Source organism: Nerophis lumbriciformis, linkage group LG38 (genome assembly GCF_033978685.3).
Source record: "Nerophis lumbriciformis linkage group LG38, RoL_Nlum_v2.1, whole genome shotgun sequence".
Lineage (NCBI taxonomy): Eukaryota > Metazoa > Chordata > Actinopteri > Syngnathiformes > Syngnathidae > Nerophis > Nerophis lumbriciformis.
In genome coordinates this window covers 23,512,680-23,540,346 of record NC_084585.2, presented here as the reverse complement: position 1 = coordinate 23,540,346, position 27,667 = coordinate 23,512,680, and the positions used below count along the sequence as shown (strand labels likewise).

Sequence of the window (27,667 nt, the reverse complement as noted above, 5' to 3'; positions counted from 1 at the left end):
GAAATATTCGACATCGTGTCATCCGGACCAAAGGGGAAGCGAACTATCCAGACTGTTATCGACGCAAAGTTCAAAAGCCAGCATGTGTGATGGTATGGGGGTGCATTAGTGCCCAAGGCATGGGTAACTTGCACATCTGTGAAGGCACCATTAATGCTGAAAGGTACATACAGGTTTTGGAACAACATATGCTGCCATCTAAGCGCCGTCTTTTTCATGGAAGCCCCTGCTTATTTCAGCAAGACAATGCCAAGCCACATTCAGCACGTGTTACAACTGCGTGGGTTCGTAAAAAAAGAGTTTGGGTACTTTCCTGGCTCGCCTGCAGTCCAGACCTGTCTCCCATCGAAAATGTGTGGCGCATTATGAAGCGTAAAATATGACAGCGGAGACCCGAGACTGTTGAACGACTGAAGCGCTACATAAAACAAGAATGGGAAAGAATTCCACTTTCAAAGCTTCAACAATTAGTTTCCTCAGTTCCCAATCGTTTATTGAGTGTTGTTAAAAGAAAAGGTGATGTAACACAGTGGTGAACATGCCCTTTCCCAACTACTTTGGCACGTGTTGCAGCCGTGAAATTCTAACTTAATTATTATTTGCAAAAAAAAAAAGGTCTTTGTAGTGCATTCAATTGAATATGGGTTGAAAAGGATTTGCAAATCATTGTATCCATCCATCCATCCATCCATCTTCTTCCGCTTATCTGAGGTCGGGTCGCGGGGGCAGCAGCCTAAGCAGCCTAAGCAGGGAAGCCCAGACTTCCCTCTCCCGTGGGACCACGAGGCGTTCCCAGGCCAGCCGGGAGACAATACAATACAAACGGAATACAAATCATTGTATTCCGTTTATATTTACATCTAGCACAATTTCCCAACTCGTATGGAAACGGGGTTTGTACTTTATTGATCCTTGGGGGAAATTCAGGATTAGGGCAAAACATTACGGGCAGGCCAATCAGAGGCAAGATAGGGCGGGTTATCGAACCAGAAAGGGAAATCACAACAGACATCCCAAATCATGGCCTAGTGGTTAGAGTGTCCGTCCTGAGATCGGTAGGTTGGGAGTTCAAACCCCGGCCGAGTCATACCAAAGACTATAAAAATGGGACCCATTACCTCCCTGCTTGGCACTCAGCATCAAGGGTTAGAATTGGGGGTTAAATCACCAAAATGATTCCCGGGCGCAGCCACCGCTGCTGCCCACTGCTCCCCTCACCTCCCAGGGGGTGATCAAGGGTGATGGGTCAAATGCAGAGAATAATTTCGCCACACCTAGTGTGTGTGTGACAATCATTGGTACTTTAACTTTAACTTTTTACTTTAAATGACGATGAGATAGTCGGAGGGAATATTCAAGTGGGCGATTTACAGTCGTGGTCAAAAGTTTACATCCACATAATGTCATGGCTGTTTTGAGTTTCCAATAATTTCTACAACTCTTATTTTTTTGTGATAGTGTGATTGGAGCACATACTTGTTGGTCACAAAAAACATGAAGTTTGGTTCTTTTATGAATTTATTATGGGTCTACTGAAAATGTGACCAAACCTGCTGGGTCCAAATATTTGACGGTAGGATGGTGTTCCTCGGATTAAAGGCCTCACCTTTTCTCCTCCAAACATATTGCCGGGTATTGTGGCCAAACAGCTCAATTTTTGTTTCATCTGACATCACATGGACAAAGATAAGACCTTCGGGAGGAAAGTTCTGTGGTCAAAAGCGCCTTATTGTAGTGAAACTTGTTAAGGGACATGTAACCAAATATTAACATTGCTGTATGTATACTTTTGACCCAGTAGATTTGGTCACATTTTCAGTAGACCCATAATAAATTCATAAAAGAACCAAACTTCATGAATGTTTTTTTGTGACCAACAAGTATGTGCGCCAATCACTCTATCACAAACAAATAAGAGTTGTAGGAATTATTGGAAACTCAAGACAGCCATGACATTATGTTCTTTACAAGTGTATGTCAACTTTTGACCAAGACTGTATATATTTAAAAAAAACTAGTGGAAGATGGCAGAGGAATTCTCTTAGATTTTTCTTTTAGCAATGTAGATTACGTCCAGGAAACGGAAAGCGGTGACCCAGATTGTGGAGTTTTTCTAAAAACTCAAATACTCTAGCTTATATTTAATAAAAGTACATTAAAGTGTAGTTTGAATTTGAGGTACCGTACTGTAAAATAATGTGTAACGACACATACAACAAGTTTTAATGATTATTTCAGGAGCAAAATGTTTTTTATCCACAAACAATGAGTTGCATAAAGTGTCTGCAGAGTTTTTTAGTACATGTTATATCAGAGGGGTTGAATCTTTGCAGACACATAAATACAAAGTCTGATTAAAAATATTTAGACATTTTTTTTTTTTGTGATTACATTAGTGAGTGTGTTTATTCTGCCAGTCGGGACGGATACATTAGTTCAGTCACTAAGACATTTTTTTGAGTGCCTGCAAGTCGGCATTCAGGGCAGGATTACTGGTGGGCTGCCGCAGATAATGAAACTAAAGTCTGTCACTGAAGCCCCTGCTCCTTCTCAATGCTGTGTTACAACTTGTATTTAGAGTTAGTCATATTTCTTTATTTTGTTCTTTGAGGTACAACGCTGATTGGACATTAATTACGTCATCAAGAGCCTCACTTTTGCGACGGTGGAACGACAGGTCGCGCTCACGTGGACACAAATATTTTCACAAAAACACACAGAAACGTACACAAACTCACAGACACACACTGGATTACGATCAATTAAGGCGATTCCTGGGAAGAGGGGGCGACTTGTCCAGGGTGTACCCCGCCTTCCGCCCGATTGCGACTGAGATAGGCTCCAGCACCCCCCGCGACCCCAAAAGGGACAAGCGGTAGAAAATGGATGTATGGATGACTGTGCAGGAGAATACCAAGCGTTGTTGCTACTGTTTACTACTGCGGTAACTTCTAACAGACATTTCCGCCATGTTTGATCAAGGTAAAAATGCTAACAGCTGATCACCGTGATCGAACTCAAATTAATCGCGATCATTGATCACGATCATTTGATCGCCCAGCCCTACTCTGCAGTGCTCCACGCCATCGTCTGCTGGTTTCCACTTGTACAAATTTAATCAAACAAGAATGATGTAGGAATTACGCTTAGATGTGTCTTTGTATTGCAGTCTGCTCGTTGTGCATCAGAAAATTCTTCTCCTATAAGCTGCAGTGTCCAGTTTGCAATACAGTAAGTTTGAACCATGACATTATCCCCAAGCTGAGTAGTCATAGTCATTTAAGGTGTATTTTTAGGAAATATATGTGTTTTCTTCCAGCAAGCGACAGAACAAGATCTGCGAAACAACCGGTTACTGGATGAGTTGGTTGTGGGCTTTCATACTGTAAGGTAAGCGCCCATACTTGGATGTATGTTTTTTTCCTAGAGGTGTCTTCAGCTAAGGATTTAATAGTTGAAATTAGATTTTGCCAATGGTTGACGATGAGCTGAATTTATGGCATTTTTTAAAAGAGAAACATTATGATGTGTAGTAGTTTTACACTGACCGGTCACTAGGTGTCCGTAATGTCACATGGACTTCTACATGGATATTCCAAAGTGAATTGTACTTATGAAAATAAATTCCTTTAAGGAATACTATTTTACATTAAAGGGAACACAAACAAGTTTTTATTTGCGACGTTTTCCATAAAAAAAAGGCAAACCACGATTTGGTGTCAGATCCTCTTTGACGCATCACCAAGAAGACATTGAACTAGATTAAATATAGGAAGTAAAAGCTGTGACAAAGTTTTCATATCTGAACCAGTGATGGTATTATTACCTTTTTCAACAAGATCGGTACACCCCTGGGGCGAGGTGGAGCGTCTTCGCACCAGCACAGTGTCCACTGGGTTCAGCTGGTGTTTTGGCGAGACATGCTCCGACAAGATCATGTGCATGGCATGGCGAGCTTTGTGTCTGACAGCAGTGCGTCCCAACAAGCTTCAATCACGCCCCAAAGAATTATTCTCTTAACACTATTGGTAACATATTCTTGTTTGCTGAAAAACTGATTTTATGTAATGAGAGACGTGGAAGTCAATAAAGCAAGCTGGTTTTAAAGACGAGTCACGCCAGGAAGCAGCGACCACTCTGAGAAAGGCTGAAGTGACAACCAAAACTAAAATTTGTCTCTTACACTTCAAAAACTATTTGTCTGCACAACAAAAATTTCAATATTTATAGAAGACATGATGATGAATACAATTAATTTATCCTCCCAACACACCCTGCTGTACATGGGAGCCCCAGCAGGTATTTCTATCAGACCGGTTAGTGGTCAAATCAGACCCCTCCAAATCAAATCTTCAACTATTTAAAGACAACCCAAAGTGACCACCTCCTTATCAACCTTTCGAAATCAGAGCAAAATGTACAATATTTTATGCACACACAAAAAACATTACCATCCGGAAGATTCGCAACTTCCATCGGGATGTTAGTAGACCAGCACCATTTAACTGGCAGCCTGGAGGCCAAATCCTGCCCGGTAATGACTGCAGACTGGCCTACCGAGTTCATCAAAACACGAACAAGACTATCATAGAGCAGGGGCTCTTAATCTTTTTGACCTCGGGGCCAAACTTTTGTACTATAGAGGGGCCTGGGTCTCACTCTAATATTAACATGGAAATTAATAGTCTTAGTCTTGATTTTAACGGTATTCAATAATTATATCTAACCTACTTACAGTTTACAACCTTGTCAAATGATATAAAAGCATGTGTTAATAACAAAGATTATTATCAAGGCTTAGGTCAGGCTGATGACAAAAAGTACTAACCAAATATACTGCAAAAGAAGGGACTCAAAGCTGATGAACATAAATTGACATACAATTACGCAGTGCTAAAATATATACATTCTAACCAATTGTAATTAATAATAAATATGTTTATTGAAGTACCAGTGGAGTTGCCTCTATATTGAAGTTAAACATCAAATATATCTGTAGATATGATCAAAATAGTAATACATTTCCATGAGATTCCTGAGCCATTTTAAGAGATAATGAGCTAGCTAGTCACATGATGGCGTGACGTAGAGGTACAAACGCAGATCCCTACCCCACCAACATCAATGCAAATCATGCAGACTGCGTGGGAGCAGAACCTTATTTTTTATCCTGAATATAAGGAGGATGAGCTACGAGTTTTAGAAGCTCTGCTAAACAGATCCAGCTTTAATGAAACACTAAGCGTCAGAGCAGTATTGCGAAGTGCTAAATAGAAAAACAAACTAAACAAAAATCAAACAAAATAAAACAATCGCTTACTGTACAATGTCTGCTCTTGCTGTGATGAAAACTGATTTCAGGGTTTCCCCTAGATTGTCACTATATATGTTGCGATGGGAACGTGGCTAGGTGCTTGGTCGATACAACATCATAAAAATGACATGATAATTTTGATTTGCAGTGATACATATATTTTTAATAAGGCTAAACAAATGTTTTACAAACCCCGTTTCCATATGAGTTGGGAATATGTGTTAGATGTAAATATAAACGGAATACAATGATTTGTAAATCATTTTCAACCCATATTCAGTTGAATATGCTACAAAGACAACATATTTGATGTTCAAACTGAAACTTTTTTTTTTGCAAATAATCATTAACTTTAGAATTTGATGCCAGCAACACGTGACAAAGAAGTTGGGAAAGGTAGCAATAAATACTGATAAAGTTGAGGAATGCTCATCAAACACTTATTTGGAACATCCCACAGGTGAACAGGCAAATTGGGAACAGGTCGGTGCCATGATTGGGTATAAAAGTAGATTCTATGAAATGCTCAGTCATTCACAAACAAGGATGGGGTGGGGGTCACCACTTTGTCAACAAATGTGTGAGCAAATTGTTGAACAGTTTAAGAAAAACCTTTCTCAACCAGCTATTGCAAGGAATTTAGGGATTTCACCATCTACGGTCCGTAATATCAAAGGGTTCAGAGAATCTGGAGAAATCACTGCACGTAAGCAGCTAAGCCTGTGACATTCGATCCCTCAGGCTGCACTGCATCAACAAGCGACATCAGTGTGTAAAGGATATAACCACATGGGCTCAGGAACACTTCAGAAACCCACTGTCAGTAACTACAGTTGGTTGCTACATCTGTAAGTGCAAGTTAAAACTCCTATGCAAGGCGAAAACCGTTTATCAACAACACCCAGAAACGCCGTCGGCTTCGCTGGGCCTGAGCTCATCTAAGATGGACTGATACAAAGTGGAAAAGTGTTCTGTGGTCTGACGAGTCCACATTTCAAATTGTTTTTCGAAACTGTGGACGTTGTGTCCTCCGGACCAAAGAGGAAAAGAACCATCCGGATTGTTATAGGCGCAAAGTTGAAAAGCCAGCATCTTTGATGGTATGAGGGTGTATTAGTGCCCAAGACATGGGTAACTTACACATCTGTGAAGGCGCTATTAATGCTGAAATGTACATCCAGGTTTTGGAGCAACATATGTTGCCATCCAAGCAACGTTACCATGGACGCCCCTGCTTATTTCAGCAAGACAATGCCAAGCCACGTGTTACATCAACGTGGCTTCATAGTAAAAGTGCGGGTACTAGACTGGCCTGCCTGTAGTCCAGACCTGTCTCCCATTGAAAATGTGTGGCGCATTATGAAGCCTAAAATACCACAACGGAGACCCCCGGACTGTTGAACAACTTAAGCTGTACATCAAGCAAGAATGGGAAAGAATTCCACCTGAGAAGCTTAAAAAATGTGTCTCCTCAGTTCCCAAACATTTACTGAGTGTTGTTAAAAGGAAAGGTGATGTAACACAGTGGTGAACATGCCTTTTCCCAACTACTTTGGCACGTGTTGCAGCCATGAAGTTCTGAGTTAATTATTAATAAATAAAGTTTGAGTTTGAACATCAAATATCTTGTCTTTGGAGTGCATTCAATTGAATATGGGTTGAAAAGGATTTGCAAATCATTGTATTCCGTTTATATTTACATCAAACACAATATCCCAACTCAAATGGAAATGGGGTTTGTATGTATATTTTAAAAACAAATAGTGTTATTAGTAATTAATAATACCATTAGTACTATTAATATTATAATTTTTTTCTCATATCACAATCATAATCACAATCAGCTTTAACACAAGCAATTTGACTTGGTAGACAGTGCTTTCTTTCAGTTTCAATTGGCGCTTATAGTAAAAGGTAACTCAGGTGACACGTTATTCTGCCCCCCCTGAATGTTGCGATTCAGTTTATCAAATATGTTAACAGTCCTTTGAATTAGCTTTGAAAACAATTACTTTAGGTGTTTTTGTCGGTATTCTTCACAATGAAGTCACTGTAAAACGACCCACACTAAAGAAAGTACATTATATATTACACATGAAGTGCACATACATGTTGGAATCACGCTAGATTAATATGATTTGGAATAAACTGAAAAAAGCAATACAATTATGCAGGATGAAGATTGAGCTCTAATGCCGCTAGCTTAATGCTGATGTACAATGAACTACCTTATAGACAAGCTAACCCAAATTAGCATGGCCAATCGCAGGCACATATACTCCAACATCCAAGTAGACATACAATCACATACAGTACATAAAACAAACAAAATACAGTATAAAAAGGCATCGCATACTATTAAAAACAGTGCTTGTGCATATTCAGTAAAAATGCATCTAATAAATAAAAGCAGCAATAAAAAAATAAAAAATAAATATGTATATACTTGAAATACTTTAAAAATCTACACATTCTATAAAAGGCAGAGATACCAGTTTTTCCATATATACGATTGGTATATTTACATTTATATCCATGGACAATTTACAGTCTCCAATGAACCTAAAATGCAAATTTTTGGATTGTGGAAGGAAACTGAAGTGCCCATAGGAACCCCCCTGCCCCACACACACATACATACATAGTGTGCGTGTGTGCGTGTGTGTGTGTGTGTGTGTGTGTGTGTGTGTGTGTGTGTGTGTGTGTGTGTGTGTGTGTGTGTGTGTGTGTGTGTGTGTGTGTGTGTGTATCAGTGGCGGGAAGTAGACATACAACCTTCCCTCTAACTACTGCACTAGACGCATCACAACACCTTGTAGGCTGGGCCCACACAGACACACTTGCTAACCTCTCGCTTACAGACACTGTCACTGGCTAGCTCTTGTGGTGAACGGAGAAGCAGCCTTGTGCGTCAGTCTTCTCCTGCCAGTACACAGCCTCTACTTCACCAAGACTCCTGTCAGACCTCCACGTGGCCACACACGGTAACTAGGGCCCCGCGGCCCAAGGCAAACGTGGCAGGGGATCTCGTAGCTGCAGTGGTCCCCAAAGGTGTGATGCGCAGAACCACATTGTGGACACGCCCTGGCATCGCCCAACCACTGCCCCGCTGCCTTGTGGGTTAGTCTGGGAAGACAAAAGGCTAGGGAAGCACACCCTGAGAGAAAAGCAAGTGCTGGTAGGCACACCATAGGCGGTCGTCTGACAGACCGGAGCTCCTGCAGCTGTGAGGAGGTGCCGGTCGTCCTGGGTTTCTCTTGCCATCGGATACAGCTCCCCACAGCAAAGAAGTGACGTTGGAGTCTGCGCGTCTCCCTCGTCGTATAAAGACCTCAACGGCGGAGTGGGAGGATGATGGTTGCATAGAAGCTCCACAACGGTCACAAAGGCGGAAGAAGGCTGCAGCAATGATGGGCCCCCAATTGTCTTGGTGTCCATGCCATTGGACCCTTGCCTTCTCTTTGCCAAGGACAGTGTGGTGGCTGTCTGTGCACCAGTCTCCCCACTTTAAAAGATTCCACGCACAGATGTTCTCCTGAAGGCAGTCCCACCAACAGGAGGACAATCATACTCGTTTTGAGTGATCGCCGACGACAACGATATCAGTGGCGGGCCGTGTGTTTCCCACTTATGCCTTCAGTGATGTCCGATTTCAATGATTACCTCTCAAAATACCATCATTTATGTCACCACATGAACATTTCTGGGGAAATACTATATATAGATATATACGTTGCGACGAGTTATTTACACAGTAAGATTCCGTAAATGTTTATTTACGTAACTTAATTGTTTCCGAACGGTGCCTGTAACACGCCAGTGAAACGGCTGATCAAACAAAACAGAAGTCATTGTCATGAACCTACTAGCTTAAACACACAACAATTGTAATTCTGAATAGGGACATAACGGTATCAAAATCTCATGGTACAATATTATCACGGTATTAAGGCCACTGTATGATATTATTGAGTCATATGTAAAAAAATAAATAAAGATTGGTAAAAATGCCATAGTTTGGAAAATGAAGTAGCAGGAATGTATAGGATAATACTAATAATGGATTAGATTTATATAGCGCTTTTCTAAACACTCAAAGCGCTTCACAGAGAAGTGAGAACCCATCATTCATTCACACCTGGTGGTGGTAAGCTACATTTGTAGCCACAGCTGCCCTGGGGTAGACTGACGGAAGCGTGGCTGCCAGTTCGCGCCTACGGCCCCTCCGACCACCACCCATCATTCATCAATTATTCACCAGTATGAGCGGCACTGGGGGCAACGGCAGTGATTTGGATGGCAAGAGGCGGAAGGCCAACCTGTAACCCTCAGTTTTCTGACACGGCTGCTCTACCCACCACGCTGTGCCGCCCCAGGATAAACACACTTGCTGTAATTGAACACAAACAGAATGGTAAAATGTTTTTCTGATACTATGTTTTACTACAAATAATTATTTGTAATTGCAAATGATTGTGCAGGAACATCAACTGTTTCAAACAAATATTTAAAAAAGAAACATTACAGTTGATGTCTTTAAAGTAACAATGTAAACATCCAGTGTAAAACAATAATGTAATTTAGAGTCTTTCAACTTTTACATTATGGGAAGCAGTTTCTTCTACAATGGTCATGTAATATATCAGTCTGTACATTTTTTTTTTTAGAAAAGTAAACCAACAAAATAACTTTTACTAATGTAAAGACATCACAAGCTCATGTTTGGCTTCACTGGCTGCAAATATATTTTCTGTGTGATGGTTTGAGGTGCCAACTTGTCCAACTTTGCCTTCCACCCGAGTGCAGCTGGTAGCCCCCCCACCGACATCGACAGGCAATCATGACTCCCTCATGTCATTAAAACACTAATAAAAAATAAGAAATAATTGGATTCCTGCGCTCACTGGTCCTCAGGCACTGATATACATTAACATCAGGTTTTAGTAGGCGATGCAGGGTCGTTATGACATTGACAATTTTTGTTATGCATTGTATATATAGCAAAAACAAAAACAAACAAAACAAACAAAAACGTCCCTATTCAGAATTACAATTGTTGTGTGTTTAAGCTAGTAGGTTCATGACAATGACTTCTGTTTTGTTATAGCCCATCATTAAAATGGCACTAATAACAGTTGTATTATTTGTTATGGATTTATTTTCAGTCAGCACATATTTATTACTGTGCACCCTGCTGCCCCTTAATTGATTGTTTTAATTAAAGTTGTCTTAAGCATGTTTTAAATGAGGAAATTGTATTTCTTTCTTGGACTTCTGTCTCTCTGATCACTGCTTTCCTGAAGGTCTGTTGGCAGGACGGACACACTTAGATCCTGTGGCATTTCTTACTGCCCTTTGCCTTTTTGCCATCGGATGCAGCTCCCCACAGCTGTATCCGTGTGTGTGTCGTTAGAGCACACACACTTGCTGCAATTGGTGACACTGTAGTCTCTTGAAACAATACTACTTGTTTCCCAAAAGTAGCTTTTGTCAAAATGTGTTAGTGTTTGTACAAGTAAATTGTGTGGGGTCCGTTTAGAAAGTCACACTGGCTCATATCCATATCAGTGTCCAGCCGTTGACAACCCCTGTTCTATAGTTAAACAAATTAATAAAACAGACTAAGAAATGCAACTGATCCTTCGTAAAAGTCACCACCTGAGTGCCTTTACAGACTAGGACTATTACTATTATTACTGGAGTGGTGTCAAGGGATCCCATTTCTATTGATATGATTGTAGTCTGTATGCAAGGGAAGCGGTTTTCAATGTATTTAAATTCTCCAGCATTATAGAAACTCTACCACTCTATAACTGCTACTCAGTAGGTCTTCTCTGAATGAAGGATTTTCAGCCAATACAATGGGGATTTTGTTTTCATCAGCGGAGATCACACAGCATTCTATATTGTTGTTGTATGTGTCTTCTGTAGCTTTAGAGCTTGGATTGTTCTATTAGGGCCAAATGTCAGCAAGCTGCTGCTCTCAAGGAAATGTGTTCGTATTTTTCAAATTAGGGTATTTATCATGGTGCTGAACACATGGGTGCATGTACTCAAACAGTTTTTTATTCCGTTTTACACTTCTTTTTTTTTTTTTTACCTCTGCCAGGGCATGATGTTTATTTGTCTGTTAGTTAGCAACATTGCTCTAACAGTTATGGGTCAATTTTGATGAACATTTCAGGAAATGAGTTTAAAGTACCAGTAGAGTGGAAAAACAAGTTGACTTTATATACTTAATTGCGTTTCATAGTATCCATTAAACCAGGGGTGTCAAACTCGTTTTCATTGAGGGCCACATCACAGTTATGGTTGCCCTCAGAGGGCCGTTTTTAACAATGAGTAATATGAATATTCATGTATATATATTATACATTAACAATATATTTTTTTACATAAGCTGCAAAAAAAAAAAAAATTTAAAAAAAAATTAAAACTGGCAGCTCAGTCACCAGAATTTTACAGTAAAACCAGTGGGTTTTTACAGCATATAAAAAAATTTAATAAATGCAATGGAATGGAGAAACAATACCACTGTTTTCAGCAGTAAAATTAAAGCAACAGAGCTACCAGTTTGTTTGTTTTTTACCGTAAAATGTTGTGTTAATGTTTTTATTTTATTTTATTATTTTTTTTATGTTTTAGTGTCTTACTGTATATTGAAAAAAAACAGTACCAAAGTTTTAGGATAAAAAAACTCAGTTGGCGCAATTTAACTGTAAAATCTATTGTCAATTTTACAGTCTACAATTTGATTGATAGTTTGTTTTGAAATCATAAGTCAAGCAGATTTTTAAGTACAGTATTTATCTTTATTTTAACAAAAAACATTTTTGGAATACATGATAATATAGTATTTTGATTTTGACAATATTGAATTTTTGAATATATGCAATTGCATACAGTACATAATTTTTAATCTCAAATGGGAATGAACAAATATATTTAGTAGGAAAAGATTAAGCATTTTATTAATGCACATTATTTCCAGGCTTTCACGGGCCACATAGAATAATGTGGCGTGGCAGATTTGGCCCCCGGCCCATGAGTTTGACACCTGTGCATTAAACCACATCGAATTGTATTTACAATCCGCAAAGTTTGTGAAAATACCATCTAAACATCCCAAAATGCCTCAAATTCAGTCAGCCATTTTGAATATTCCGCTTCAGCTATTTCCGGAGATTGACGTCACTGTAGTAATGCTTCTGCACTCATGTTATGAGATAGTCATACAGTATATAGGCAAAATTGGAAAGACATTTAGAAAGAGATTTGCTGTCTATCATTCATTATCCCTATATAAGACATGTACACATGTTTTTGTTTTTTTATGCATTCTAAGTCCTAAATCAAAAAATACATAAAAAGTCCGCTAACAATGGAGTCTATGGGGGCTCTCTATTCTGCCCACAAAACTTTATAAATATCCATCCAAAACCCGCAAACAATACTCTATTTACATTTTGTTACCTGACTATTAACCAAATATTAGTAATGTTGTCATTATAAGCGCTAACACAGACACATTATTTTTAGCATTGACAACCGAGCGCTAACTATAGTTTATACTGCATTGGACTCAAAGAGAGTTAATTATAAAATTAAACTGAAGATGACAATAATGCAGCATACAGTATGTGGTTACAAACAGCCATAAAACTGTAAAGAAGAAGAAGCTAAGGCAGCACTGCAACATTGAGCCGGTGATGTCTTGTTTACTGCCGTTCTGCTCTGTTCTGCATCGCGTCTGGGCTCGTCAAAGTTAGTTTAGATCATAAATCATGCCTATCTGGATAATAGGAGGATTTAGTCATGAATCTTGAAGTTGTTCATCTCAGGAATACAAGAGACTTTAACCTTTTTCTCCTTTGAAAAATGACATTACCCAATCTAAACTTATATAAACACATTACTGTCTGAACAACTAAGAATGTGCACTTTGAACCTACAAGCTGTGCTTTCTTATGACAGATAGATCAATTGATACTTGAAGCAATACGACAACAGGAAGTTGATTTGCGTGATGTCACATAAATCGGATGTGACACTCCCAAAACGTGGTTACAAGTATGTATGTGAACTTTTTGAGCACGTTCAACAATACCGTGATAATAATGATAACGAAGGATGGGAATTGATAAGATTTTTCCGGTTCCGATTCCACTTTCGATTCTGCTTAACGAGTCAGTTTCTTATTGGTTCTCTTATTGATTTTTATTTGGGAAAAAGAGAGGAAAAAAAGGGTGAGTTAGCATCAATGTTGTTTAGTTTAGTGGTAACATGACCTTACAAAGCCTTCAGTAAGGTCTCGAGAGGGACATACAGTACTTAGGGAAAAAAAAAGTTTTTGTAAATATAAGAAATTAATATTCTTCTGTAGATTTTAATCATGTAAATTACACAAGAATGTAACATTTACAGGCATGTGATTTTTCCGTCTATAGTCGGAAATCCGTCATTTTTATCTCTGTAAAAATATTAAAACATATTTTCAGTTTTTCTGCGTTATTTCCGACCTACAATGAGTGTTAAAATCTTGATTCGTCTCTTTGCAATACCTGCCAACAACTACGGTTTTCCCCCAATAAGTACGTTTTTTGATATTTCATTCCGGTTTACGGCTGCAGTGGTACCAACTACGGTTTTTCATAAAAAATTATTAAGATTGCTACATAGCTTAACTACATTTCCCAGTAGCTTCGCAGTAGCTTTGCTACTTTTTAAACAAGTAGCGATTTCCGTAGCTTAGCTATTTTTAGACCCATGTAGCGGTTAGGTAAGCTACATGCTGCAAAAGAAGAGAGAGGGAGAAGAGAAAGAGAATTGGGCTAGTACAACTCCATGGGCAGGGGACAACATATAAGGGAAAAATCAATGATGATTGATTGGTTTACGTATAAGAAAATCCATGATTGGTTGGTTGGGTTACTGTGTTGAGTCACGATTGGTTAAGATTTGGGCAAAACATTAGGGACAGGTCAATCAGAAGCAAGATAGGGTGGATCATCGAACCAGGAAGGGAAATCACAACAGACATGCACATCCCAAATGACGACGAGAGAGTTTAACTATTTAGCCTGTCTAAATGCTAAATTTCCATTTTCATTGGTGTTTTAGAACAAGACAATAGCTGACATTTTGCTGAATATTTCTACTGTTCATATTTTGACATTTAATGGTTGAATCATTTTGAAATATAAACAACATGACTGCAAGATATTTGTTATTTCATGCTATGAATCACAAATTGCTATTCATATAAAGGAAGTTAGATAATAGAATAAACATTGTTTGTACTCTTTATTTTTGTATGATTTTTGCATTACGGGTAGTTAGAATTGGAGAGGGAGTCGAAGACACGGAAATTGGCTATACAATCCAAGGCAAAATCCACTAAAGCAGAAACAAAAAGGAAAATACAAGCCGCTCAGAAATATGCCAGGAAGGCTCATGTCAGAGCCATCAAAGCAAAAATGCCAAAGTAATGTGTGAATGAAGCAAAATAATGTAAATAACGAGAACCATCTGTGGCTGTGATGTGAACCCTAGTAAGGTTGTAAATAATGTATAGAGTAGGCTAACCAATGTGGTTCCTGTGGATGTGAACACAAGTTGTCATTACTGTTGTGACTAAATAACATAGTGACTGAAACAGACCTAGTGATTCATTTGGATGAATGGGGTATGTATTTATGTTGATTATTTAAAAATTCTTTAAACACTTTAACATCTTTAAATGGTGCAAAGATGGTGCTTTTTTTGCTAAGTTTTTCATGTTCAATTGCTGAAAAACCAGGAGCCTCGGGTGGGTTTCCCCCTTGTCACCCACGACCACAAACTTAGTCGCTGCTCGGTGACATTCGTCTAGCGCAGTGCTTCTCAAATATTTTCTGTTATGCCCCCCCTAGGAAGAAGAAAATATTTTGCGCCCACCCCACCACACTCTCCACCATGACTAAAAATAGTATATTTGTACCTCTGCATAACATTATAAGCTTATCAAAAAAAAAGGAAACGACACACCAGTATTTCCTCGTCCCCCACCGTGGTTACAGTGAAGCCAAGTGCGACATGCGTACATCATATTCTGGTACAGCAAAAAAAGCATGTTACCCGAGGTTGCGTGCCCCCCCTGATATTGCACCGTGCCCCCCCAGGGGGTCCGCCCCACTGTTTAAGAAAGACTGGTCTAGCGGCAGACGTGAACTGGGGCTGCCCGCCTCGTAGCTCATCAGAATCTGTCTCTCGTCATGCTCATCTAAATCAATCAATCTTTATTTATATAGCCCTAAATCACAAGTGTCTCAAAGGGCTGCACAAGCCACAACGACATCCTCGGTACAAAGCCCACATAAGGGCAAGGAAAAACTCACCCCAGTGGGACGTCGATGTGAATGACTATGAGAAACCTTGGAGAGGACCGCATATGTGGGTAAACCCCCCCCCCCCCCCCCCCCCCCCCCTCTAGGGGAGACCGAAAGCAATGGATGTCGAGTGGGTCTGACATAATATTGTGAGAGTCCAGTCCATAGTGGATCCAACATAATAGTAAGAGTCCAGTCCATAGTGGGGCCAGCAGGACACCATCCCGAGCGGAGACGGGTCAGCAGCGCAGAGATGTTCTCAGCCGATGCACAGGCGAGCGGTCCACCCCGGGTCCTGACTCTGGACAGCCAGCACTTCATCCATGGCCACCGGACCTGTGCCCTCCCCCCCCCCCTCAAGGAAAAGGGGAGCAGAGGAGAAAAGAAAAGAAACGGCAGATCAACTGGTCTAACAGGGGGGGCTATTTAAAGGCTAGAGTATACAAATGAGTTTTAAGATGGGACTTAAATGCTTCTACTGAGGTAGCATCTCTAATTGTTACCGGGAGGGCATTCCATAGTACTGGAGCCCGAATAGAAAACGCTCTATAGCCCGCAGACTTTTTTTGGGCTCTGGGAATCACTAATAAGCCGGAGTTCTTTGAACGCAGATTTCTTGCCGGGACATATGGTACAATGCAATCGACAAGATAGGACGGAGCTAGACCGTGTAGTATTTTATACGTAAGTAGTAAAACCTTAAAGTCACATCTTAAGTGCACAGGAAGCCAGTGCAGGTGAGCCAGTATAGGCGTAATATGATCAAACTTTCTTGTTCTTGTCAAAAGTCTAGCAGCCGCATTTTGTACCAATTGTAATCTTTTAATGCTAGACATAGGGAGACCCGAAAATAATACGTTACGGTAGTCGAGACGAGACGTAACGAACGCATGAATAATGATCTCAGCGTCGCTAGTGGATAAAATAGAACGAATTTTAGCGATATTGCGGAGATAAAAGAAGGCCGTTTTAGTAACACTCTTAATGTGTGACTCAAAGGAGAGAGTTGGGTCGAAAATAATACCCAGATTCTTTACTGATTCGCCTTGTGTAATTGTTTGGTTGTCAAATGTTAAGGTGGTATTATTAAATAAATGTCGGTGTTTAGCAGGACCGATAATCAGCATTTCCGTTTTCTTGGCGTTGAGTTGCAAGAAGTTAGCGGACATCCATTGTTTAATTTCATTAAGACACGCCTCCAGCTGACTACAATCCGGCGTGTTGGTCAGCTTTAGGGGCATGTAGAGTTGGGTGTCATCAGCATAACAATGAAAGCTAACACCGTATTTGCGTATGATGTCGCCTAGCGGCAGCATGTAAATACTAAAGAGTGCAGGGCCAAGAACCGAACCCTGAGGAACTCCGCACGTTACCTTAACATAGTCCGAGGTCACATTATTATGGGAGACGCATTGCATCCTGTCAGTAAGATAAGAGTTAAACCACGACAAAGCTAAGTCTGACATACCAATACGTGTTTTGATACGCTCTAATAAAATATTATGATCGACGGTATCGAAAGCAGCGCTAAGATCAAGAAGCAGCAACATAGATGACGCATCAGAATCCATCGTTAGCAGTAGATCATTAGTCATTTTTGCGAGGGCTGTCTCCGTAGAGTGATTTGCCCTGAAACCGGATTGAAAAGGTTCACAGAGATTGTTAGACACTAAGTGTTCATTTAGCTGCTGTGCGACAATTTCTTCGAGGATTTTCGAAATAAAGGGAAGGTGGGACACCGGTCGGTAGTTTACCATGAGGTCAGGATCAAGGTTAGGTCTTTTGAGCAGAGGATGAATAACCGCTTTCTTGAATGCTAGGGGAACAGTGCCAGAGGAAAGTGATAAGTTTATCATATTTAGCACTGATGGACCTAATAATATAAAAAGCTCCTTGATAAGTTTCCCAGGAAGTGGGTCAAGTAAACATGTTGTTTGTTTTATCCCACTTACACGCTGTAATAGTTCCTCTAATGTTATTTCATCAAAAAGAGAGAGACTATTTTGTATTGCAGTATCCGTCGTAGATACAGTTGTATCTGTGTTCATAGAACCCAGTTGTAGCTGGGATGCGTTGTCTTTAATCTCCTTTCTAATGAGTTCAATTTTCTTATTAAAGAAATTCATAAAGTCATCTGCCGAGTGGGTGGAGCTATTGGGAGGAGTCCCTTGTTGGGTTAGCGATGCTACTGTACTAAACAAAAATTTAGGGTCGTTTTTGTTGAGGCGGATGAGATTTGAGTAATATTTGGGATATAATGAGAAGGCATTCATTTCAATTTAACAAGTAATAACGCTAATACGATCGGAGGTGTAAGTACCTGTTGTATTCAGATGACGTGCTACTGCTGCTGGGATGAGATGGGAGCTGTTTGAAACGCGACTTTCATTTACAGTTATTGCATTCTATGTGTTCAAATGTTTCGGCATGTCCTCTTCTTGATGAGCTAGCAGCCCTAAATGTATTACAAGTAGCGCAATTGCCATCTGTTCTTGTAAAATGTAGTCAATTGAAGAGCGTTTGTTGTACCATTTTGAGATTCGGGGTCACTACGCAACGTCATCCCTGCGCGGAAGGATCAATAAGAGAACCGTCTCAATAAATGGCAAGTCATTCCAAGGAATTGATACACTTGTAACCAGTTCTGAACAAAAGCTGGTTTTCGATTCCCATCCTTAATGATAACCGTGATAATTTTGGTGACAATAACCGTAATATGAAATTTTCATATCGTTACATCCCTAATCCTATGTTACTGGACGTTTACGTTACAAGGCTGAATTTCCAACGTGCGTGTATGCTAGTGGCCTCACTTCCACCCACAGAGACAAAGAGAGTGGATGACTGACGTCCGTTTTATTCTGCCATAGAACAAAAATGCACAGGTGTTTTTACGGATGCAAAAAGTGAACCCTCTTGCAGGCTGCTTTGGAACGACAGACAAAAAAAACAAAAACGCACAAACGTTGCAATTTAATTTAACATTTGAATAATTACCTCCACCAAGACATTATTTGTTGTTCATTGCGACTTGTTTGTATTTTTGTTGGTTAGCAACATAGTTCAAAAAGGTCTAGGCCAGGGGTGCGCATTACGTGGATTGCGAGCTACCGGTCGATCGCGGAGGGTGTGTCAGTCGATCGCCAGCCAGGCATTAAAAAAATAGACCTAAAAATTAGCTGTCATCAATCTTCACCAAGATGTCACTTCCGTCACTTGATTGACATTCACAGAACCCGAGGGTCTTGTGAGATGACGCTGGCTGCTGCGAGCTTATTGTTAAGAAAAAATTACTGACAGTAGGGCGAGAAACACTTTTTATTTCAACAGACTCTCGCGCTGTACCTGCCGTCAAAACTCTAAAGACCGACTGCACAGTTCCTGTCTTCACAATAAAAGTGCTGCTTCATCCTGCCTGCGCTAATAAAATTAGATTCTCAGAAAGCTGGCGTGCAAAAGCTAGCAAGCTACAGAGTTTGCCGCCAATGTATTTCTTGTAAAGTGTATAAAAACTAGTATGGAAGCTGGACAAATAAGATGCCAAAAACCAACCACTTTCATATGGTATTGGACAGAAAGGAGGACTTTTTTTCTCCTCCATTTGAAAATGTGGACGTTATCAGCGCTACTGTCTGATTCCAATCAATGCAAGTCATCAGAATCAGGTAATACCAACTTATTTTCTTGTCTTCATGAAAGAAAGGAATCTATGTGTTTGTATTATCATTACACACCTTTAACTTGTTAACAAAAACGTCTCTTTCATTAATACTCGCCTGCAGAAAAAGTGTGTGCACCCCTGGTCTAGGTTTAGAATGTACATTCAAACATATTACATGTGGTCCTGTGTTTTTTTCCGTTACGTTTCATTTGTCAAATATTTGTTTGAAGTTTCACTTTGTCAAAGTATTGGTAGTACCGGGAAGTACTTGTTGTAAACTGTATGAACATTCCTAGTCTCCTTCCTGCCACTGAACATAGGAACTCTTGATGGCATCTGCTTGAAATCTGGTTAGCTTCAACTGACTGCATATTTAGAGATGGATTGCTGCTGCAGAAATACTCAAAAATATGAAAGAAAAAGTTGCAACGCTGCATTATTCCTCATTTTTCAGCAACATTTTTTTTAGTTAGTACGCTACAAGCTGTACACCGACTTCTCTAAAATATATGTTTTCATTTACAGAGCAAAGTACCATGAGAAGGGTTGCAACAATTAATCCCTCAATTTGATTAGAGGTGAGCTTCAGTTAAATACTGTTGCTTCGAGTAATTGTTTGAGTGTGACAAAATAAAAATTGATGAAAGAAAAAGTTGCAACGCTGCATTATTCCTCATTTTTCAGCAACATTTTTTTAGTTAGTACGCTACAAGCTGTACACCGACTTCTCTAAAATATATGTTTTCATTTACAGAGCAAAGTACCATGAGAAGGGTTGCAACAATTAATCCCTCAATTTGATTAGAGGTGAGCTTCAGTTAAATACTGTTGCTTCGAGTAATTGTTTGTGTGACAAAATAAAAATTGATGAAATCCAGACCGTATGGAGTTCCAGGAACTCCAAATACACTGATACTTTCTGCCTAGCTGCAGCAATAGATCACAGATGAAAGCGGTGGTCTGTATGACAGAGAACAGCAGAGAGTTTGCTTTACATTTGTATTAAAGGACACATGTTAAAAGTGCAATTTCAATTTTAATGTTAATGTGCATTTATTAGAAAAAAAAAAAAGAAGGTTATGGCAAGCAGAAAAATCCTTCCATTTTCCTCAAAATATACATTGACGCTATTAGTGGGTTTTATCAGATTACTTAATTTGTTGAACAAACTCGATAACTAATCTATTAATATTTTTTTTTGAGGTACTAGATCAGACCTGGGCAATTATTTTGACTCAGGGGCCACATTGGTCGGTAAAAATATATCTGGAGGCCAGTGTGTGTTATGTGTATATATTTGTATGTATGTATGATAACTGCAGGATATTTCTGTGTAACAGAGGAGTGACTAACTGATGAGTGTGTGAAAATATGTCTTATTCTTTTATTTCTGATTTTTAACATGACATTGAGTTTGACTCAATATTTTAGCTGTAAAAAGTGTCACACATTTTGCTGTATGCGGGCCTGGTTCCCTTTTTGAAGGAACACTTTAAACATGTGTAGGTTGTTCAGCATTAGTGGAAGAAATTCCTAAAATGCAGCAGAAAAGCGTAAAAGCTAAACACACAATACAAACACTCACAATACGACTGATAAAAAGTAAAACAAAATAATATGACAGAACACCTCAAAAAACTGAATACAATTTTACAGCCTTTTTGCTGAATAAAATAATGTTCATGAAAATAAATAATGTGAGTGAATGACTTGTTTGACATTTGTTTTGAAAATAAAGTCAGCTTGGTTTTAAAGCTCTGACATTTGTGTACATTTCATGTACAAACTGGTCTTTGCCTTGTAGCTTCACATTCAGCTCATTCATGTGTGCCAGTATGTCCACAGCAAATGCTAAATCACAAAGCCAATCAGGCTTTGTCACTCAGCTCAGGGAAAGTGTCAGCTGTTTCAGGTTGCTCCAAAAATGAGAAAATCTCCTGTTTTAGCTCTCACACACGTTGACATACTTTACCCAAACTTAACCAGCGGACATTGGAATGGTAAAGCAAGTCCGGGTGGTCGGCGTCAGTCTCCTCAAGAAATGTAATAAACTGACGATGGTGAAGTGCCCTAGCACAAATAAAGTTAACAAGCTTTATAACTGGCTTCACAACATGGTCAAACTGCAATACAGATTTGCACAGTGCCTTGTGGTGGATTATGCAGTGTAAAAAAAGTACCTCGTGTTGGGGATTGTCTTTCCCCCTTTACTGGATTCTTTTTAGTAACCCGATGTTTTTTTCTGTGACATTTGGCGACCCATCTGTGGTAATTTTAGCTAGCTTACTCCAAGGCCGTTTGTGCTTCATGACAGACTTCCACCAAGCTGTTAAATAAGTCCTCTCCTCGTGTTTTTCCTTTTAGGGATTCCATGGCCATGAACTATTCCGTTATCTCAAAGTTGTCATTAATCCCTTTGATGAAAATCAAAAGCTGAGTGGTCTGCCTAATGTCATTACTTTCATCCAGTGGCAAGGAATATAATGTAAATGACAGTTTTTTGTTGTTGAGCTTGCGAGCAAAGTCTTTGTCAATTAGCTTCACATGGCGAGTCACTGTCCTGCGTGATAAGCTATTTCTTTCAAATTTGCTCTTGCTCTCAGGGCACAAAACACCTGCTGTCTCGACCATGCACTCTTTTAGAAAAATGTCCTTCGGAAAAAAGGCTTACTCATCTTGGCTAATTTGAATGCCAGTAGATAACTTACCTTTGTGCTTGATTCTTGGATGGTAGTTCGTCGGATAACGATTTTTTGCTGAGCCTGCAAATTAGCTTCCAACTTATGAGCAGTAGCGGTTCGTTCTTGCTTTGACTGGTTGTTTGCATAATTAGCGTGCTAGGTGGAAAAATGACGACTTAGGTTGTATTCCTTCAAAACCGTGACGGTTTCTTGGCAAATAAGACATACGGCCTTTGACTGGACTTCAGTAAAAAAGTATTTAGTCGTCCATTCCTTATTAAACACCTGGCATTTGCTTTCAACTTTTTTTTCTTGAGCATTGTTGCAGATTGGTTCTGCTGTCAGAGCAGTAGTCGTAGAGAAAGTGTACCTGGGCTGTGCAATCAATCAAGCATATTGCAGTCCTATTGCGCCACTTTGTAGAATTCCTTGGTATTACAGGACAATTAATGTGGTCCTAATTATTACACAATTAGCTCAATTCTGTTTTATTTTTAGGCGGGCCGGATCAAAAAGACCAAGGGGCCAGATGTGGCCCCTTGGTTTGAACATCAAATATATTGTCATTAGGAATGACATGAAATAAGTATGGTAATTGTATAAGTGTTTATACTGACTTTTTTTATTTTGTGTATTACACCGAGGTCTTTGTTGGGAGTTGACAGTGTCTCTTTGTGCTGGAAGGTTTGCATACAAGTTCGTGCTAATGGGGGGCAATAAGTTCAAATATAATGTTATAAATATGGAAAGCAAAGTGTTGCACACCTCATTGGTTCCATTTTATTGCTATGTAATGGACCTGCTGCCATTTGTTTGCCTCCCCACGTTTTCAAGACCGTAGACAATGTGTCGCCATGGTCATGGTCTGTTGCAAAGGATTATCCTTAAGTCCTTTGGCGTCATTGTAACTGTGCTCGTATATGCAAAGAGAGTATGTTTTTTGTGCTGTTGAATTGTGGGAGAAGCATGAGAGTGCTTAAAAGTGTATGGCTGTCTCCTCGTTGTCACTCCATGCACAAATTGTATTTCATGTATACTTTGCCTTTCTTCTTTTTCCAGAAAACAATTGTCAAAAACCTTTGAATCCCCACCGATATCCCCAAAGAGCCCAACCTTGGTGAAGTGCAAAACTCCCAGAGACAAAAGCCAGAGCTGCAAGAGCTCTGTCATTAGTAATTTTTTCCAGAAGAGGCCCAGAACGTCTTGCGCTAAAAACGACAAGGATGCCACACCACTTGTTCAGAGGAGGAGTAAACGCACAAACAATGGTAACTTTTACACAGATACAAACACGATGACTGTGAAGGAAGAGACCATGGATGCGGAGGACGCATCATTCAAACAGGCAGACATGGTGTTGCCCAGCATCAGCACTGCGGAAGACAGGCCTCGTTCTTCATCATCGCTGCCAAATAATGAGACTCTCGTAATCAAAGGTAAATGCTAACAACCTGTGTATCCTCCTGAAAACCAGCGTACCCCAAAGTGGACATTTGTGTTTTGCATAACAGAGCTATATTCCCCCAGAAATGTCTAACTCTGACCAAAGAAATAAATCAAAAACTAAATGTCCACTACAGAGGTTGCTCGTTCTCAGGAGCATTTATATCCAACTCTGTTGTTACGATTCACAGTTGATAAACAAAAACTAGGGAAGTTCAGATCAATGCTGCCGATTTAGATACATGAATGCATGAGATACAGTGTTTCCGCCAGAATTTTTTTTAGTTAAGGTGGGGGAAGGGGGGCGTCGCCCGGGACAGGCGGACGGACGGGGAAGGTGCTGGGTGGGTGTGTAATTTGGCCTGTCGCCACTATCATGTCTACATCTCATCGCTGCCTGGGGTGGGCAATAGACTACAGACTGTGGTGAAGTAGGCCGTCTTCGTCGCGTGAAGAAGCCTACAATTTTTGGTGGTGTTTTCCGCTCCGTATGCTGAACGGCGATATACGATATATATCGATATTTTTTCCATAAAGTAAAAACAAAACACAAAACAGTCCTAGTTACCTGAGATACTAAGTATGTCATTATTTTGACTTAGTAAATATTGACTTACTAAGACAAAATAATGACTAAGTCAAATTAATGACTTACTGTAAATAAGCATTTGCAATAAGCGTTTGAAAAAAAAGAGTTAAAAGAGGAGCCACATGCTGACATGCTCAACTCATCATGCTTAATTTATTACAGCATTTGGGAAGCCTGTAGTTGATTTTTATTATGTAAATGTTATATTTTTATCAACATGTGATAGCAGGGACCCTGCCATTCAAAACTAGGCTGCTACATTACTCATTATTAATGTAGCATCAAGGATTGGAATTGGGGGTTAAATCACCAAAAATGATTCCCGGGCGCAGCCACCGCTGCTGCTCACTGCTCCTCTCACATCCCAGGGGGTGATCAATGGTGATGGGTCAAATGCAGAGAATAATTTTGCCACACCTCGTGTGTGTGTGACAATCATTGGTACTTTAATTTTAACTTTTAACTATAGCTGAAAAAATAGTACAATAGCAATAGGAGAGACTATTCTTCATCCCTGAACACTGGAGTTCATGTAGGCTTTATGATGCAGTTACATTATTATATCAACTATCAGAGACAGACACACTTCATTTAACATGTCCTTTTTTGCTGCTTCAACACAGAAAAAGTTAAAGTGAAATAACTTAGTTGTTAACTGTAGGTCAATAATGCTTGTCTTTCTCTCAGACAGGCAGGGCTTTGCTGTCCGTAACACACATGCACGCCCGCACGCACACACACACCGCAAAATGAGCTAACGTTACGCTAAAAGCTAATTAGCCTTTACCTAAAGGACTGCGAGCGATCTGAGCTGCCCCTTATATTTCTAGAACGTCAACGGGCTCATAGTGATGTTATTAGTAGTTGACTGGGAGGTGTTTATTATACAAACCCCGTTTCCATATGAGTTGGGAAATTGTGTTCGTTGTAAATATAAAAGGAATACAATGATTTGCAAATCCTTTTCAACCCATATTCAATTGAATGCACTACAAAGACAAGATATTTGATGTCCAAACTCATAAACTTTATCTAAATAATAGATAAATAAAATAGAATTTCATGGCTGTAACACGTGCCAAAGTAGTTGGGAAAGGGCATGTTCACCACTGTGTTACATGGCCTTTCCTTTTAACAACACTCAGTAAACGTTTGGGAACTGAGGAGACACATTTTTTAAGCTTCTCAGGTGGAATTCTTTCCCATTTTTGCTTGATGTACAGCTTAAGTTGTTCAACAGTCCGGGGGTCTCTGTTGTGGTATTTTAGGCTTCATAATGCGCCACACATTTTCAATGGGAGACAGGTCTGGACTACAGGCAGGCCAGTCTAGTACCCTCACTCTTTTACTATGAAGCCACGTTGATGTAACACGTGGCTTGGCATTGTCTTGCTGAAATAAGCAGGGGCGTCCATGGTAACATTGATTGGATGACAACATATGTTGCTCCAAAACCTGGATGTACCTTTCAGCATTAATGGCGCCTTCACAGATGTGTACGTTACCCATGTCTTGGGCACTAATACACCCTCATACCATCACAGATGCTGGCTTTTCAACTTTGCGCCTATAACAATCCGGATGGTTCTTTTCCTCTTTGGTCCGGAGGACACGACGTCCACAGTTTCGAAAAACAATTTGAAATGTGGACTCGTCAGACCACAGAACACTTTTCCACTTTGTATCAGTCCATCTTAGATGAGCTCAGGCCCAGCGAAGCCGACGGCGTTTCTGGGTGTTGTTGATAAACATTTTTCGCCTTGCATAGGAGAGTTTTAACTTGCACTTACAGATGTAGCGACCAACTGTAGTTACTGACAGTGAGTTTCTGAAGTGTTCCTGAGCCCATGTGGTGATATCCTTTACACACTGATGTCGCTTGTTGATGCAGTACAGCCTGAGGGATCGAAGGTCGCGGGCTTAGCTGCTTACGTTCAGTGATTTCTCCAGATTCTCTGAACCCTTTGATGATATTACGGACCGTAGATGGTGAAATCCCTAAATTCCTTGCAATAGCTGGTTGAGAAAGGTTTTTCTTAAACTGTTCAACAATTTGCTCACGCATTTGTTGACAAAGTGGTGACCCTCGCCCCATCCTTGTTTGTGAATGACTGAGCATTTCATGGAATCTACTTTTATACCAAATCATGGCACCCACCTATTCCCAATTTGCCTGTTCACCTGTGGGATTTTCCAAATAAGTGTTTGAAGAGCATTCCTCAACTTTATCAGTATTTATTGCCACCTTTCCCAACTTCTTTGTCACGTGTTGCTGGCATCAAATTCTAAAGTTAATGATTATTTGCAAAAAAAAAAATGTTTATCAGTTTGAACAGCAAATATATTGTCTTTGTAGCATATTCAACTGAATATGGGTTGAAAATGATTGGCAAATCATTGTATTCCGTTTATATTTACATCTAACACAATTTCCCAACTCATATGGACACGGGGTTTGTAATTTGGGGAGAGTCCGCTGCATTATGCTCACCTGCTAAACACCTTTCTACTAACCCGCACCGTCTCTCCTCTCTGCCTGCATCTGCCGTGAGCACTGACTCCATTCGCTCTGAATACTCACTGCTGATTGGCTGTTACATGCGCTCTGAATACGCACTGCTGATTGGCTGTTACCGCTTTGAATACGCACTGCTGATTGGCTGTTACATGCGCTCTGAATAGGCACTGCTGATTGGCTGTTACATGCGCTCTGAACACGCACTCTGCATGTAACCAATCAGATGGTTTTGTGGGTGGGACAATGCTGGGTGCTGCAGAGACGTACTGACAGAGGCAGAGGCAGTACGAAGCGTAGCAGCTTGTTAAGTCTTTAGTATAGCACCAAATGATAATATAAATACATTTAATTAAGTCAAATACAAATAAGGCAACAAGAGAAGTATCCTACACTTATCTTTTGTGAAGTAAATCTGAACAGCTGATATGGGCATTTACATCAACTATATGATTTGCCTGAGATGCTGGACAGGACAAAAAAAAATAAAAAAATAGTTTAGGCGGTGGCTCTTTGTTGTTAAGGCGTTAACAACAACGCACTGCGGGAAACCCTGAGATACCAACATATAATACATATATGTTAACTATACATTTTTCTATTTATTTATAGTAAGTCCTATTGACAGGTTAAACATATAATTGTACATGTCATGTATAGTACAGGGCAAAAGTTTGGACACACCTCCTCATTCAATGTGTTTTCTTACTTTCATGACTATTTACATTGTAGATTGTCACTGAAGGCATCAAAACTATGAATGAACACATGTGGAGTTATGTACTTAACAAAAAAAGGTGAAATACCTAAAAACATGTTTTATATTCTAGTTTCTTCAAAATAGCCACCCTCTGCTCTGATTACTTTTTTGCACACTCTTGGCATTCTCTCGATGAGCTTCAAGAGGTAATGGTTTTCACTTCACATGTGTGCTTCAAGCTCATTGAGAGAATGCCAAGAGTGTCCAAAGCAGTAATCAGAGTGGCTATTTTCAAGAAACTAGACTATAAAACATGTTTTCAGTTATTTCACCTTTTTTTGTTAAGTGCATAACTCCACATGTGTTCATTCATAGTTTTGATTTATTCAGTGACAAT

General features: G+C 39.8%; 1 protein-coding gene across 3 annotated transcripts in view; it reads left to right on the top strand.

Annotated features, from left to right (window-relative positions):
* The window catches only part of rad18 (RAD18 E3 ubiquitin protein ligase), a 109,624-nt gene that overhangs the window by 11,419 nt on the left and 70,538 nt on the right, over window positions 1-27,667 (top strand). For all 3 annotated transcript variants that reach the window (XM_061932543.2, XM_061932541.2, XM_061932542.2), the window contains exons 3-5: window positions 3,170-3,231; window positions 3,320-3,390; window positions 23,083-23,459. In XM_061932543.2, the coding sequence (XP_061788527.2) occupies window positions 3,170-3,231; window positions 3,320-3,390; window positions 23,083-23,459 (510 nt within the window). The remainder of the gene's footprint in view (window positions 1-3,169; window positions 3,232-3,319; window positions 3,391-23,082; window positions 23,460-27,667) is intronic.